The sequence below is a fragment of the Trematomus bernacchii genome, unplaced genomic scaffold, assembly GCF_902827165.1.
Source record: "Trematomus bernacchii unplaced genomic scaffold, fTreBer1.1, whole genome shotgun sequence".
Lineage (NCBI taxonomy): Eukaryota > Metazoa > Chordata > Actinopteri > Perciformes > Nototheniidae > Trematomus > Trematomus bernacchii.
Window position 1 is genome coordinate 6,440,252 of NW_022987698.1, and position 16,080 is coordinate 6,456,331.

The window sequence follows — 16,080 nt, forward strand, 5'->3', positions numbered from 1 at the left end:
AGCTTCATAACAATTTGGATTGTGTTCTTTTTGCCAAAAAATCCACAATACCTTATCAAATTAATGAAAACCATGAATTCATAAACCCATGCCTAATACATCCAAACACAGTAAAAAAAAAATGTGTTGTTTCACAGTGTTATTATATTTTCACATCAAGTAGTCTAACGTGTACTTTAAGTGACATTTATGACAAGTTCTGAGATTGTGTCTTCTAATTAATCTGTTTGTGACTCAGTGGAATTTGCAGGGTGGGACTTTTTGCTCATGGCCATTAATGCCTTAGTCATCCAGCGTTGAGTGGCACTCCTTCAGCCTCTCTGTGTGTCGGCCCTTTCCTCTGAATCTGTAGCCCTGCAGTCACAGACTGTCAACACGCTTTAGGAACAAAGTGTTTGTTTAGTGGTTGCTATTTAAAGTCAAAACAAAACAAGGATGAACATTTTGAACAACTAAATACTTAACACTGCTTAAATTATTCATATTTTTCCCCCCAGTAGGTTTAGTCATGATTTGTGTTTTTTTACTGAATTTATATTCATTTTAAATAATGTTGGGTCACTATAATCATGAACTGTAAATAATATGTATTAGTGTTAAGGTGGAGCTAGGTTTGCATTGTCATAATCCCCTTATAGGTTTTGTATATCAAATATACAGCATTAATATATAAAATAACTTTTCATTTTGTGTATAAATATATGAAAAAAGTACTATATTTACTTGAGAAATGTAAAATGTACAACTACTGTAAAAGTACAGTAAAGACAATTCTTGAATAAATGCTGATGGCTTAGCTTCTTTATTTTATTTTGTGCTTTTCCTTGAGGTCATTTCAACTACAGCTACTGGTGGTATTACATTGCATACATGCAGGTTACATAATTCAAATTGATTAACCCTTGATTTAAAAGCCTAAATGGATAATATCTCATCTGCTGAGCTGTGATTGGTTGGTTACATAAAAGTGCCTCCTCGGTTAATAAATTATCCTCTCAGTGGGGAGCAGGCAGAGCAATGGAGTAGCATACATAGCAAACACTTGTGATTTATGTGGTTTTAGAAACACATTACTATCCTGCAGGATGACAGACAACAAATGGTATGAGCATGCGTGAGTGAGTTTTGGAGACAAGGGAAACGGGGTGTGCTCAGCTGTGTGAAAACAAGAGGGAAAACTAACATTCTCCATCACGTACCCTCCCATACCTTTTTCCCACTGGTTTCGACTCTTTAAAAGCTGCTGCCAGTGTTGTCTCTCAGCCTCATTATCACTTTGCCTGGGCTTGAGGGAATTACTATCCAGCTTTCTAAACACAGGCACACTTCAGAGGGATTACTTTAGGATCGAGAGGGATCAAAAGTCCTGATACAACGAGTACATTTGTAGGACTGTTACCTTATTGGTGGACAACTTCCAGTGTGAGATGCTTCTGTGTTTAAACATCCTGTTGCTGCTACTCCTCCAGCCGGCTCTGTCGTCCCCAGTGCAGCTGACCACTCCGTCCAGAGGATGTCCCACCTGCAAATCAAAGTCCACACAGCGTCAGCCGGTTGTAGCTTTAAATGCCACCGCTCTGGCCATTGGAGAAGCATGTGGGGTTTACACTCTCAGCTGCGCCCAAGGTCTGCGTTGTGCTCCTTCAGAGGATGAGCCGAGGCCCCTCCGTGCCCTGCTGGAAGGCAGGGGGGTCTGCAGTAACGCCAGCAGCACCAGCCCGACTGAAAGTGTCCCGACTGTAGGTAAGACGAGATTCAAGAAAGTGAGGTTCATGGTGTATGGGTTTCACCAACACTGACCATTTGCTGATTTGTTTGTCAGGATTTGACACAAATTATCAACAAGTGAGCATTCAGTAAATTCCTGTGAATGTCATCCTGAGTTTGGAGTGGAGTGATGAGGACATTTGAACAGAAAAACATATTTTTACACAACGAGTTTCAGCAAAGGAGATGTTTTTATGGCTCAAAGGTCGCAGTATAACTAATGATTTTCAAGATGGGTTTTACTTCATCTAATAGTCATTGTAGTATAATTATTGCTATTAGATAACTGAGTAAAGTGCATTCAAGTTGTTGAGTAGTTGAGAATGGAATGACTGTTGTTTGATTAAAGTGTTTACTTAAGAAGTGATCAAGGCTAAATGTTTTGTCTCTATTTGATCCTAGCTCCAGCATCTACTGAGGATCCGGGTGAGGTAACAACATCATTTTTACTGATTGACCTAAAGAATGCAGAGACATTAATTCAGTCAGGCACTCACATGTGTTTTCAACTCTTACAGCCTCCATGTCGTAAACGTCTAACTACAATTATCGAAGGTCATGATGCCCAAGTAATTAAGAAGGATGATGATATTTACATGCCCAACTGTGACAAGCGTGGTTTCTTCAGAAAGAAGCAGGTGAGTTTGCAAAACGAGAGGAATAATAAAAAGCCTTTCCTACAGATGTGTGGTTGTATTCCCAGCTGAAAAACTATATTTCTGTTTGCTCTGTTTGAGCAGTGTAGGTCATCTCGAGCTAAGCAACGTGGCAAGTGCTGGTGTGTGGATCAGAAGGGTGTGGAAGTCCCCTCAAAAACTAAACAGAAGGGCCCCCTGAGTTGTTGAATGGCATAAAGTCCACAAAAATGAAGCACAGGAGGCTGAAGCTTTATTGCTAAGACGAGATAAAGATGAAGGAACACCAAACAGAGGAAGCTCATCAGAGTCTCACATTTCATTCTCCACCAGAAACAGCTCTCCACCAATGAAAAGCTGTTTCCAAATCTGGTGTAACTTTGTCTCCTTGCGCCCTCTACTGAACATATTAGGACCGTTTTAATTAGACATTCCTTTCATTTCTGCTTATGTGAGATTTAGATCAAATCTATATCTACATGTTCAATTATCCAGACCAGTGTCACATAGAAGTTAGTTGCAAAAATGCCCCCCACGGTTTGAGCGACACATATTTGTGTAAAACATTTTAGCTTCATTAATATTTCAAGCCATCAAGCATTATCAGGAAAAAAAATGTTTGTAATAATGTTTTATATTTGTATATATTTTCAGTATTTGTTTTGACTTTGAAACCACTGTAATTGTATTACTGTGTAATCCTATTTATATTGCTTTGAATATGATATTCTATTTATATTAATATATCTAGTAATTAGATAATTAGACTAGAAAAAGTCATTTATCAGTGGTTGCCCATTAAAGCAGACACTTAAGGTATTATTCTAAACAAAACGTGTGTTTTTATTACAGAATTAGATGGGCATTATTATTATGCTTTTTTGGCTTTCATGAAGAAAACGTGCCTGTCGAACAATAAGAGGAGGTGTGTTTAAGAAAGGTTAAAACTGACACTGATGGGCACTATTGCAAACATGCCCACAAGACACTCTATGGATGCTTTGTGGATTTTGTGCATTTAAATACCTTTTTTTTAACTTTTTAAAATAAAACATATACTGCACAAGTCATGCAAACATGTCTGTTATTGAACATAAAGGAGTTTGAAGGTAGAACAAACCCAATGAACTCATGTATCAATATTGGATTGATGATTTTGCTACAATAAAACAATTTGACAGTTTATTATCTTCTTACTAGCAACACTATGTTGGTTAGGCAAAATGTTGACATAAATGACAAAATTGAAATAACTGCATACGTTTCCATAACATACTTTAACTAAGGTATTTAGTACCTTAGTTAAAGCATTACGTTTTTGTTAAGACAATTATACTGAAAGGTGTTTTATTTTATCAACCTCATCTAGATGAATGAAGTTGTATAACATAGTTTATAAACCTTACAACGGTGGTTACAAGTCATAAGGCTGCCAGGCCCAAAATAAATCTAAAGGGATGATTAAGTGATAAGGGGGTCTTCAAAAATCCTTAAAATTGAGCAACATGAGAAGCATTTATTTATAATTTGTCACAAAATGATTGTATCTTAGTATTTGTGAGGAGGTATATGAAATGATAATGATGAGGATAATGACTATTATCAGTGTTAATATTATAAGTGGCCAATAACATAACTCATTATGTTATACATCAAATAATCTGCAGTGATGACACTATAGTCCAAACATATTGTTGGCATAAGAACCCATTTCAAAATAAAATCCATACTCAAGTGAAGTAGCTTTAGTAGAGTACTTTAGTTAAGCTAATGCTACTTCCCACCAATGAAACCAGTCACACATCACGTGCATGAGATGAGTAAAGATTATTTCTGAACATTGCTACATTTTACCGACTGTAATGCTGATTTAGTTCCGAGTTTTGTCGGTGTTTAGTTTCATAGTGGCCCTGAATGGAGCAAAGCCTGTGGAGCAGGAGGTGTTCAGTCAGCAGGTTGCTGCTGCAGAGACAGACTACAAGGCGGACTTTAGGCTACTTTACATAGACAGGACGCCACTACAGATACAGCTCACCCTGCTCTCAGACTGAGATACAGGTGCCATGTCTTCCCCCGGAGCCACCTCCAGCCCTCTGAGCAGCCTGGCGCCCAAAAGGAAGACCAAGAAGAAGCATTTCGTGCAGCAGAAAGTGAAGGTTTTCCGAGCCAGTGACCCCGTGCTGAGCGTGCTGATGTGGGGCATCAATCACTCGGTAGGTACGTGTTTTTTTTTAATAATTGTAAACATATGTGTGAATATGTGTTGATTTACTCTTCATCCATTGATCATGCGCAGATTAACGACCTGAGCCATGTGCCTGTACCTGTCATGCTGCTCCCAGACGACTTCAAAGCCAGCACCAAGATCAAAGTCAGCAACCACCTCTTCAACAAGTACTGTGCTCCACCCAAATCTGTCCGTCTCATTGTAGGAACCTTCATCCTGCTTCCTCTGATTTGCACAGATTTATTTGTGGCCCCTGATTTATATGCTGGCCTGTGCTTAAAGGAAATCACAGTCCTCCCTTTTGAGAACAACAATGCTTTTACTGCAGTAACAATACCTTAAACACTGTTACAACCATTATTACTTACAATAACTGCCCAAACAATATGATAATGTTGCTTGGCTGGGGGATGGTGCCAAACAATGTATGTCAATGTAATGTAAAATAATGAAAGTGTACACCAGCTTTGGGAATGCATTTTTCTTTTATTTACATATTTAACACAAAACATTGTTTAATTAAACCCCTCAGATAATGTTGCACTGACAGAGGATGAGCAATAATAAGAGAAAGTATAACCACAAAAAGCCTTTTTTTAAATGGGAACTATTTATGAAAGCTGTGCTATACACTGCCTCTAGGTTCAGTTTCCATACTAATAGAGTGTAGAAAACTTGAGGCTTTCAATAATCCCTTAATCCATCCAGGAATCCAGGTTGTGTAAAGACTTATAAACAGAAGTGGGGAGAACAACACAATATCTTTTCTCAAGCTAAAAAGTACTGTTACCTTGGTGAGATTAGTTCAAGTGTGTTTCATGGTGCTTGATGTAGAAAACACTTAAGTGAAACAGCAGGGCATGAAGAGAATTAAGTCAAATAGTTTGATAGTAACCCATGATGGAGTTGTCAATTTGGACAATCGAAAAAGCAGCATATTGTAGCTTTTAGTGGTATTATATACTACAAAGATACACTATTTGTGTTAAATAATTAACACAATTTGAATTGGTTACCGTCTTTGTTTGGATCAAATTCATTTTGTAAGAGAATGTCAGTCAAGCATAAACTGAAATGTAATCCTGTTACTTTTGGGAACAGAAATAACACATTTGAAAAATGTATTCAAAAAATATGTATTTTATGGAAACATTGGCATCTGTTGTGAAGCTCCCAGTCAACAACAGTTGCTAATGATATGCTGAGTGAAGAATGCTGCAGCAGCAAAGTATATAAAGCTGCATTGAATCCTTTTATGTTTTTCTTTCAGAGAGAATCTTCCAGGACAGTTCAAATTTAAAGACTACTGCCCGCAGGTGTTCAGAAACCTGCGAGAGCGCTTCGGTATAGAGGACCAAGATTATCAGGTAAAGCTTCAAATTCAATGCAAATCAGCACTGGATTGTGCGAACAAAAAACCATGGACAGAAAAAACGATACCTTCCCTAACAAGATCTAACTATATGGAAAATAGAGACACAGTATTTCATGAACACTGAGCATAAAGGTTTTTCAGTGTGTGTTTTCTTAAAAAACAGACAATTCGCTGCATCAATTGAGCTGCTCCCTTCTAAATTTGCATTCCTTTGTGTGATATTTGCATGTGCCAGGTGGCAGACAGAGTCGTCGTCTGCTCAGCGCACATTTGCTTAGCCCACAATTGCTATGTGAGGCATACTGTATGTGCGCTTTAATAAATGTGCTGATGAATGCTTAGGTAACACTTTCTACAAAGACCATATCTATAATGTATCATGAGGGCAGTCTTAGTGAATAGTAATGCATGCATAATAATTCATGACTACTCTAACACCCTTAAAAGTCTCTGATGCAGTATATCAACAGCAATAAAATATTATAGATGTGTCTTATAATTGATTATAAATTAAAGTGTCTTATGGATGCTAATGACTCGTTCTAAACTAGAGGTTGACTGATGGGGCTTATAATGTTATGACTATTTATACCGACCTATGCACACCTCAGTACTCAACTCATAGTCTGCTTTAGTACAGTATCAGAAGTGATCATTGTATATGTACAGTACAGAGACGTATTGGTGCATCTATAATAATGTTTCATCAGGAAGTTTTAATAGCTGGTGGTAAATAAAGTGAGACGCATTTGCATGCATTTCATTTCATTAAATAATCTATGCAGAATTATAAGTGATTAGCGTCTTGCATCATAATCAATGATGCAGCATAGGTTATTTTAAATGCATACTATGAGGCTTATAGTTCCTTTTGAGTCTCATCAATAATGTTTAATGAATGCACTCTAGATGTGGTCTTCATAGAAGTGTTTTTTCTTCACATGTGATGCAGCAAATGTCTTGTTACAAAGTGTGCATAAACGCAAAATGCTTTCAAAGTTATAGTATGATAACAATAACATGAGTATGCCTTGTATCTTAAAATGTACATTTGCTTTATAAATAGTGTTTCAGTGTAAAACGGTTGTAAAACAGGTGTAATGGCAGTAAAGGTTTTACTTCGCAGATGCATTGTTCGTTTCATCTCTCATGTTGCCATCCTCTCTCTCACCAACAGGTGTCTCTGGCCCGCAGTCCTCCACTAAAAGACGAGGAGGGGCAACGCGTGGAGCTGCTGCTGACATCATACGACCACACATTGATAATAAAAGAAATCTCCAGTGAGGAGGTGGAGGAAATTCACAACATCCTCTCTGAGTATCACCAGGTAGGACTAACTCAGGGGGGGCGGGAGCTTACCTATGGTAGGAGGTTTCCTTTCACAGTGAGAAACACATCATCCTATAGATCTACATTCTAGTTTGTGACTAGTCAGTATAATCTGAGGAAACATTTCATTAGTCACATATGTTTCCACTCCTTTGAATACCAGGAGCAAATGTGCTCTTTCTGTGATAACCCTGGTTGCCATGGTAAAGGTCTTTACAACATCAAAGCAATAGGACGAGCATTTGAATTTCAAACGGAGAGTTTTTTGACTAGCAGTAATGATAAATGACCAGCGCTCTCATTTCAATTTGAGTTGATAAAGATATAAGCAAACACATGCTTTCATGACTGTGTCTGCTTCTACTGGCCTTCATAATGAGAGAGATAGAAAAGATAAACAACACATTTAACAGGAAATTATATTTGACATTACATTTTGGCTTAAAGAACCCTCAACATTTGAGTTCTGCTTATGCACTGGGTTGTAGTTAAAGGTAGGGTAAGTAAGTTTGAGAAACCGGCTCGAGATACACTTTTTGTTATATTCCATGGAATGCTCTTAACATCCCGATAGCAATGAATATCTTAAGTGCTTTGACAAAAAATCCATAAAAAAATGTCATCTGTGGAAGTAGTACTGTAAAAAGCACGACCAATCATTTGAGCCGGCCCGGCTAAAATAACTGGATGGCCTACCTGCCTGTCAGCTTTCCATCTGTGCACAAACTTATCTCGTGCCCTCATTGGTCATGTGCGCGTTCGTGTGTGTTGGAGGAGGGGCTCTGTAAGGAAGTGGCAGATTTTTTCCGGCTGTGTATTTTCAAATTCTAGCGCACTCGAGCTGGTTTCTCCAAAATTACCTACCCCACCTTTAATTAATGGTTCCATTAGTTTTATTCCAAAAGACCCTTGTTTGTAAAAAGAAGTCCAGTTTTACAGAAGTCTATAAGAAAAAGAACCTGCTTCTCACTTCATGTGTTAACTCAGCAAACATATTCCTGACAAGTTCATGTTCTCACTTGCTAGTTTCAAGGCTTTTTTAATACAACGTGATGTCTATTTTGTAAAAAACTGGAAAAAACAGTATGTGCTTTAGGGCATGACTACCTTGTGATTGACAGGTCTCTACCACCGAGCTGTCTGTTTTTTTGTCTTAAAACTTTAAACCTTTCGCAGTGTAATCAAAAATTGTTGTTCAATGTTTCATTGTACATTGCTCCAGCGTCCTGTGTCACTGCTGGTTCCAAAAATAAACAAGATGGCAATGGCCAAAATAACAAAATCAAGGCTTCAATACAATAGTCGACAAAGTCCTAATTATGTGTGACATTACAGTGACTCTGACAACACCTTATTTACAGTCTATTGTTGCTATCCGTATTCTTCTTCTCTGCTTTTCTTGGTGATTTTTTTGTTTCTTTTGCATGACTTGCACCTGTGTACAATGTAATTATCTGAAACCATTGGCAGGACTTTGCATTGCATCAATTGTATGCTTGCACAATATAAACAAAACAGTGGCACACATCCTCCAAACATTTCTTTATTGTCTTACATTTTTATTTACTTATCGCACTGTGTTGATGCATCCTTAATTTCCCCAAGATTCATTGTCTTTTCACTGCTGTTCCCTTGTAGCATATCGTCACGTGCCACGGCAGTACGCTGCTCCCTCAGTTCCTGGCCATGTACAGAATCACCGTGGAGAGCGAGGACACCTACCTGCTAGTAATGAGGAACATGTTCAGCCACAGACTGCACGTACACAGGAAGTACGACCTCAAGGTAAATCCTGCAGGAGGCTTAAACTGATGAGGATTCAGAAACTACTATCAGTATGGACTTTCTTTTGACACTGGCATTGTGGGCTGTTGAAGCATCTGTAGTCATTTTCAACTCAGCTCATTTTGCCACCTGACTGCTGAATTTTACGTAAAACACTGACTGACAATGGTCCTGTGATTGATGCAAACTAAGCCAGAATGACAGTTTAGGAAGTTATGTGTGAATACTGTATAGTTTCTGTAGTATTTTGGCTCAATAGTTAACTTTTAGTGAATATGGGCGTCTTTTCTTTCCTCAGGGGTCCCTGGTGTCTCGTGAAGCAAGTTTTAAAGAGAAGGTGAGATCGAGAAAAGTAAAAGGTCGAATAATAAGCTCTAGTAAACTCCGCATTCTTATAACCAGTATAAAACCCCCCAAGCTATGTATCATAGCTTAGGCTCAGAGAAAAAGTGCTGCAGGGATGATGTATATTTGTAGGTCAACACAGAGGTCAGCATAGCACTGGTTGCCTAAACAGAAAGCCATAGGTTTGTTTCGATTATTTCAAAATAACACTCTCCGGCAAACACAAGTATATGATAATGACACATTTTTTTCAGCAAGATAATCTTCACAAATGAACACCACTTCATTTTCAAAGCATAATACCAAACTTATGTGTGTAACCAAAACCCTCTACAACTGACAAGGTAACCTGACGTGGAAAATGCTTACTTAATTACAGTTTTTAAAACACTTTCCTGAAGCACTTTATCTAAAATCCTTATGTTACTGGCACCATGGTGAGTACAGTATGTATCAATACAGAGCACAGTTAGGCTGCTGATATTTCACCCACGTTTGGGGCAATGGATTTGAACTTGCAGAAACTTCAGTCAGATAAAGGATCAATGAGTCAGACCATAAATAAAATGTTAACTAAACAACCACGCTCTCTCGAACCCGGGGAAGGAGAAGGAGCAGAGTATTAACAAGTGGCTGCTCTTTCGGTCGTTTTGTTAACAAGCGAGGGTTGGCATCCCACTCATTGCCTAATGCCTACAACGATGTTTATTATTGGCAGTCTGCTGAAGGAATGCAGTCAGGTTTGATTTAAATAATTAGCATGAGTGTTGTCTTGTTTGAAAACTGTCTGTTGATATCAATGCCACAGAGAGAAAAAGTAATGTATTACTCACATCAACCTGTTCTCTTTAATATAATTGAACACAGACTAATGAAAACACAATGGATTAAATCCTGCAATCGTAGATAAAATGATACATTTGGCACAGCTACTGTTTATGGATTGTCTTGTTAAAGAAAAACATTTTGAAAGATAGGTTGAGTATTACTCATACCCCTTTCACACCAACGGTGTTTCAGGGCCGGTTCGGTGCTGGTGCTTGAAAAGCACCGGGTTTTCCTGTTCACACCGCAGCGGAGCAGCGTCATAGCTCCGGAATCCGGTTCGTTTCGAGCACCAAAAAGTTGTCCGTCTAGAAGCAAGAACCGCATACGTCACGCTTACGTCGGAGGAGGGCGAGATTAACCTGAGCTAACACTTAAGGCGAGTACGGCAAATAAAAGTTGTAACAAGCAGTAGTGCTGAGCAAAGTGACTAGAACGCAACCACACACTTGTTAAAAAAAACACACTTTATAAAGTCAGGCAACACTAACGTGTGATTCTGTTTATTTGTACCTTACTTTGACCATCCGTTCGCTGTTATTGATCATTGTGGAGAGCAGGCAGACGTTTTGTTTGTTATTATAGCAGCTATCGGATGGAATCAATACATGGGCTGCACAGGTTGTCATGTCCGACTATCACAAGTAGAATCATAATGAAAAATACGTCGGTAAAAAGTGCCTGTAGAAAACTGCTTAGCAAGTAGTCAGTTTAGCTTCGGTTGCTATGCTAACATCACCCATGTTATACCAGAGAAACTTTCATAACAGCGTTGTGATGCCAAACAGCGTCAATTCAGACTGACACCAAACAGCGTCAATTCAGACTGACACACATTCACTTAAGGGGAACTGGGGATATGTATCAGCTGCTTGTGTGACAGTCAGACAGTGAATACTTTAGAGCCGTGTGAGCTAACCCGGAGCTAACGGGAGAATACACTCCCGTTGAAGAGCAGCCGGCCAGCACTGCAGCGGTCGGTAAATGCCGCTGAAACACATTAATAAACAATGAACCACGGCACTCTGGAGAAAAGTATAAGGTTGGAGAAGTCGTTATTTAATTTAATCTGGCTTCGTATGATTAAAAGCAACGCAGTCCCCGGCCCGTTGTTGTTGTGAGGTGAGCTCCGGCGTTGGGGAGAAACTCAGCGACGTAAACTGTGACGTCATGACGCAGCAGCGGCAGCACCAGTCGGGCTCTGAGCGGTGTGAAAAGAGCCGGCGCTAAACCGAAGAACCGGTTCTGAACCAGAAAAGCTCTAGCACGGAGCTTGAACCGGAGTTGCGTTGGTGTGAAAGGGGCATTAGACCAGGGGTGTCAGACTCAATTTCATCGCGGGCCACATCAGCATTATGGTTGCACTCAAAGGGCCGGTTGAAACTTTAAGACTATATAAATATACATATATAAATATATAATATATATTAAATAATGTATTATATAAAATGAATGGCTCTGCATTGGATTATTATCAATTTTGGTAATAACTTCATAAAAAACTACGTCTGAAAGCAGAAGTCTAGGGCAAATAATTCAAAGCAAATATTCAACAATTACACCAATTGTATCGTATATTATATTCTTTGCAAGCTTTTGCGGGCCACATAAAATGAGGTCCCGGGCCGGATTTGGCCCGCGGGCTTTGAGTTTGACACCCCTGACTTAGACCACTAAAAAGATTTTCTGGTCTTACATTCTTTAAAAAAAGAGTACTTCATTGATTTTGCACTCACATAAAAAAAAGGCTGAATCCTCCATTTCCCTTCAGATATTGTCAACTCAACCGTTTTTTCAGGCTCGTTGGTTTTTCTCCTGAAGATTAACCAGACGTTCATGTTAAATTGCGCAATGCCCCTTTAGCAGTCCCCCAAACCAGCAGAGTGCTAATTTGGAAACAATAATAAGAAATGTCAGGAGCCTGGTAGGTGAAATAATTATAGTGAGATCTTAGAGAACTGTAATTAAATTGATAAAAGGTCAATTAAATCTATAACTCTTTGTTGCACGCTGAACGACTACAACGTAATGAGATGAATTGGCTGCAGCTGAGCCACGGGCCTATTTGCAGGTGTGGGCGTACAGTATGTTAATTTCCCCCCAGTTTGAAATGCTGTATCTCTAACAACAACAAACCAGAGGAATACTGTATGAAATGTGCGACTGAGGGCAGAGTGTGAAATCACATTCCCAATATTTTATATAATTGTTATTGTTTTTGACACATATGAGTTTAATAATAGATTTTCAGATATATTTGCACAGAAATTCACTTAGCAAATAGACATTGCATTACATTACATGTTACTTGTTAGACGCTTTTATCCAAAGCGACTTGCATACTCAATACTGTGGACAATCCCCACAGGAGCAATTTGGGGTGAAGTGTCTTGCCCAGGGAACAACGACATGCTGACTGCAGTGGGGTTTGAACCTGTGACCACCTGATCCCAACACCAAGGCTCCATCCACTGTGCCACACGCCTCCCGCCTAGACTTTAAATAACATAAGAACCCCTCTGTTTGGCTTGACCTCAATAACTAAGACTACAAAATAGCTTGGTAAATGGATGGAGTCTAAATAACTCCAGGGCTGTGGAAACCTTTGATCTTTCCAACTGTGTTCATTAAAACAAAATGAGGGGTATGATTATTTGACATTTATGTTGTTGGAAATTGCATGAGAAAACTGCTAAAGGATATTGTGATCTCTACGCTAAAATGTACATTTAACGTTTGATGACCATAGCTCTTTATTTCCAGGTGAAGGAGCTTCCCACTTATAAAGATGTAGACTTCAGGAATAAGATGCAAAAAGTGTATGTGAGCGCCGAGGAGAGGGAAAAGATCATGGTGAAACTGAACAGAGATATCGAGGTAAGAAAACTGTTGGAGAAGCGACCATTGTTTTCTCATACGTAACTTGTTCACATGTACATGTCCTCTCACTGCAGTTTCTGGTGCGTATGAAGATCATGGACTACAGCCTGCTGCTGGGCATCCATGATGTTGAGCGGGCCGAGAGGGACGAGGAGGACGAGGAGGACACGGAATCGTCCTATGAGGAAGAAGAGGAGGAAAACGGCCTGGCTCACACTCCATGCTCCACCTCACCTGAGGGTATCGGGGGCTACATGAACTCCTTCAAACCGATGGGCCCCGGCGAGTTCGACCCTTACGTGGACGTGTACGCTATTCAGAGCGCTGTGGGTGAGTCGGGACAACTGAGATATCTCTGCTGAGTTTAAGTAGGTCACAGGAGCTCTGTGCTGTTATTAGAGAAGTCACAAATCTGGTATTTATGGTAACTGTTATATTTAAAAAATGAAAACATATTTTGTTTGTAATACTTATGACAATATCATAAATATTAAGTCATGTAAATGATGAAGTAAATAAATGCTTGTGCCTTAAATAGTTACAAACTCTCTTTGCACCTCCCTACATATCGTATAAATGACTTGTTCTTTATATATATCTTTCTAAAGATATTGCAATTATTTATAAGATAAGAGAAGATAAGATAAGATAAAATAGACCTTCATTCATCCCCGTAGGGAAAAAACGTTTGCATAGCAGCAACATAATAAGAGTTCACATAAGGATTATAAGAATAAAGTAAAAAGGAAAGTAACCTATGAATAAAAAAACTAAAAAATAATAACATAAGGTAGCTGAATTTACATAAAGACAGTAGTGCGTATATGTCGTATGTTAAAGCTTTGATTGTGGAGCCTGATTGTTGTCATAAAAATCTAGTGACAGTCTGATATTGTGTCACCCCTCGTTGTAATACACTTGAACCTCATTTCATGCTGGGATGCAGTAGATAAGGGCATGTGTGCATATAACTGGCTGAAGGCTGTGAATCCCTCCCATGTAGGTGCACCGCAGAGGGAGGTGTATTTCATGGGCCTGATTGACATGCTGACACAGTACGACACCAAGAAGAAGGCTGCCCACGCTGCCAAGGCTGTCAAACACGGGGTGAGAGGTTTAAACGGATTGGTTGGCATATTCTGTCTTTACATGTCTATGCTGTGAAGTGTTAAGGTTTGCTTTCATGTTTATTCAGTTATCTTTAATAGACTGTGTCTGTGTGTGTTTTTATTTATGCAGGCAGGAGCAGAAATCTCCACAGTTCATCCAGAGCAGTACGCTAAACGTTTCCGGGAGTTTATCACTAAGATCTTTGCTTAGTTCAATGATTCAGTAGACTCCCGTCCTCATGTTATACAACAGGAGTCTCATTATGCAATACTTATGCAATCTAGAATCAAATGAAGACACACTGAACTTGTATTGTTAATTTTTAAATTATCTACATATCTTTTACCCTTAATATCACCCTGAACTGAAATATGGACTGTGCATTTATGTTTGAATGAAGATCAGGCTTTGCATTCAGGAGTAAAAGTCTTCTTGGCATCTGGTCTTTTTTAATGGGTTTTCTTTTGTTTTCATTTTTTGGCAATACTCCAGCCCCCATCACAGAAGAAAAGCTGAGATGATGATAAAACATATTTTCTCAACACAATAATTGTGGCAATTCTCTTTTGCTGCTGCTCGGGAAAAGTATGTACATTTTGTTCTTGATTATTAATTTATGTCTGCCTATTTCTTCTACTAGTGACAACACATTGCAACACAAGAATAATTTGGGCAAATATACATAGTCTGAATTGGGAACAATGCATTATTCATCTCATTGTCAGCACCAATGTGTGATTGAAGCTTGTAATAAACAATGTTATCTTACTAAAATGTTGCCATATGCAAAAATTCAAATGAATAGCACTAAAACAATGATTTAAATAACTGCCAGCTGTTGAACATTTCCTAATACTGACAGCTTTTTTAAAGGGCCCATGTCATGCTTTTCTGGTTATTACCCGTCCCCTTGTGTGTTATGAAGGTTTTTATGCATGTAAACGGTCTGCAGAGTCAAAAACCCTCAAAGTACACGCTGTAGCGAGTAAAACTCTAACACAGAAAAGACCTGTCTATGCTGCCCCAAAACGCCTCGTTGGAGATTTCTCCTTTTCCATTGTTTTCTTCCTGGGTTCTGTGACGTGTGAACACCCAAATCAACAACAAATGACCGGATTGGCCCAAATGGACCAATCCGCGGAGCACCTCACACACCAGGATCCCTTGGCTAACTAACAGGGAGTCCCCATTGACTTGCATAGAGCTCCCTGAACGCTGGTAATAGACGAGTTGGGATCGCGGAGAAATGCTCTCCGTAGACCCATTCTCACAGCGTTATAAACCTTTTTCTTAAGGCCGCTACACACCCACCTGAGACCAAAGAACGCGTACCGAAGGCGTCCCGACTTTTACGTCAGCTACGTCGCCTGCGTCGGCTACGTCGCCCGCTACGCCGCCCGCCTACGAACACACCGCAAATACTACAGTCGACGAGTGGCAATAACTGTCCTTACCAGCAGGCAGCGGTAGTGTGAACAGCCAATCAGAGTGATTGCTTGGGCCGACTTTCTCTGACCTCCCGCGCCCAATTCAACATGTTGAATCGGCCGCGGGAGGTGTGAAAAGGTGCCGTAAAGAGACGACGGTGCGGGACACACCAACCTGAGTAGGGCGCCGCGAATGCCCGACTGCCTCTGACGGCCTCTGACTCCCAAAATCGGGTTGGTGTGTAGCCAGCTTTACTCAATATCAAGCCACACTTATTGTTTTTACTTCGGCTGTGAGTGTTTGTGTGTGCTCAGGATGAGTTTCGCTTGTTCTCGCTGTATCGCCGACCCGGAAACCTGTCCACTCCTCGCAGC

General features: G+C 39.6%; 2 protein-coding genes across 5 annotated transcripts; both read left to right on the plus strand.

Moving 5' to 3' along the window:
* Positions 1-873: 873 nt before the first annotated feature.
* Positions 874-3,460, plus strand: LOC117489714 (insulin-like growth factor-binding protein 6). The gene is made up of 4 exons (XM_034139231.1): positions 874-1,743; positions 2,170-2,198; positions 2,286-2,405; positions 2,508-3,460. Exons 1-4 carry the CDS (start codon positions 1,428-1,430, stop codon positions 2,610-2,612), a joined length of 570 nt encoding a protein of 189 aa, XP_033995122.1. The 5' UTR covers positions 874-1,427; the 3' UTR covers positions 2,613-3,460.
* A 1,005-nt stretch (positions 3,461-4,465) lies between these two features.
* On the plus strand, positions 4,466-14,993 carry LOC117489765 (phosphatidylinositol 5-phosphate 4-kinase type-2 gamma-like). 4 transcript variants are annotated; one of them, XM_034139290.1, is made up of 10 exons: positions 4,466-4,615; positions 4,699-4,796; positions 5,900-5,996; positions 7,182-7,331; positions 8,972-9,118; positions 9,417-9,455; positions 13,052-13,165; positions 13,243-13,498; positions 14,172-14,275; positions 14,408-14,993. In XM_034139290.1, exons 1-10 carry the CDS (start codon positions 4,466-4,468, stop codon positions 14,486-14,488), a joined length of 1,236 nt encoding a protein of 411 aa, XP_033995181.1. In that variant the 3' UTR covers positions 14,489-14,993. The 4 variants fall into 4 exon arrangements, with proteins under 4 accessions (XP_033995181.1, XP_033995182.1, XP_033995183.1 ...); XM_034139291.1 differs by having other exon boundaries at positions 4,476-4,615; positions 4,699-4,830; XM_034139292.1 differs by having other exon boundaries at positions 4,539-4,619; positions 4,699-4,830.
* The last annotated feature ends 1,087 nt before the right edge of the window (positions 14,994-16,080 follow it).

Coding starts and splice junctions, on each gene's coding strand:
- LOC117489714 (XM_034139231.1), top strand. CDS start 1,428: ATGCTTCTGTGTTTAAACATCCTGTTGCTGCTACTCCTCCAGCCGGCT. Junction 2,199..2,285: donor CTACTGAGGATCCGGGTGAG/GTAACAACATCA, acceptor CAACTCTTACAG/CCTCCATGTCGTAAACGTCT. Junction 2,406..2,507: donor GTTTCTTCAGAAAGAAGCAG/GTGAGTTTGCAA, acceptor CTGTTTGAGCAG/TGTAGGTCATCTCGAGCTAA.
- LOC117489765 (XM_034139290.1), top strand. CDS start 4,466: ATGTCTTCCCCCGGAGCCACCTCCAGCCCTCTGAGCAGCCTGGCGCCC. Junction 9,456..13,051: donor AAGCAAGTTTTAAAGAGAAG/GTGAGATCGAGA, acceptor CTTTATTTCCAG/GTGAAGGAGCTTCCCACTTA. Junction 13,499..14,171: donor CGCTATTCAGAGCGCTGTGG/GTGAGTCGGGAC, acceptor CCTCCCATGTAG/GTGCACCGCAGAGGGAGGTG.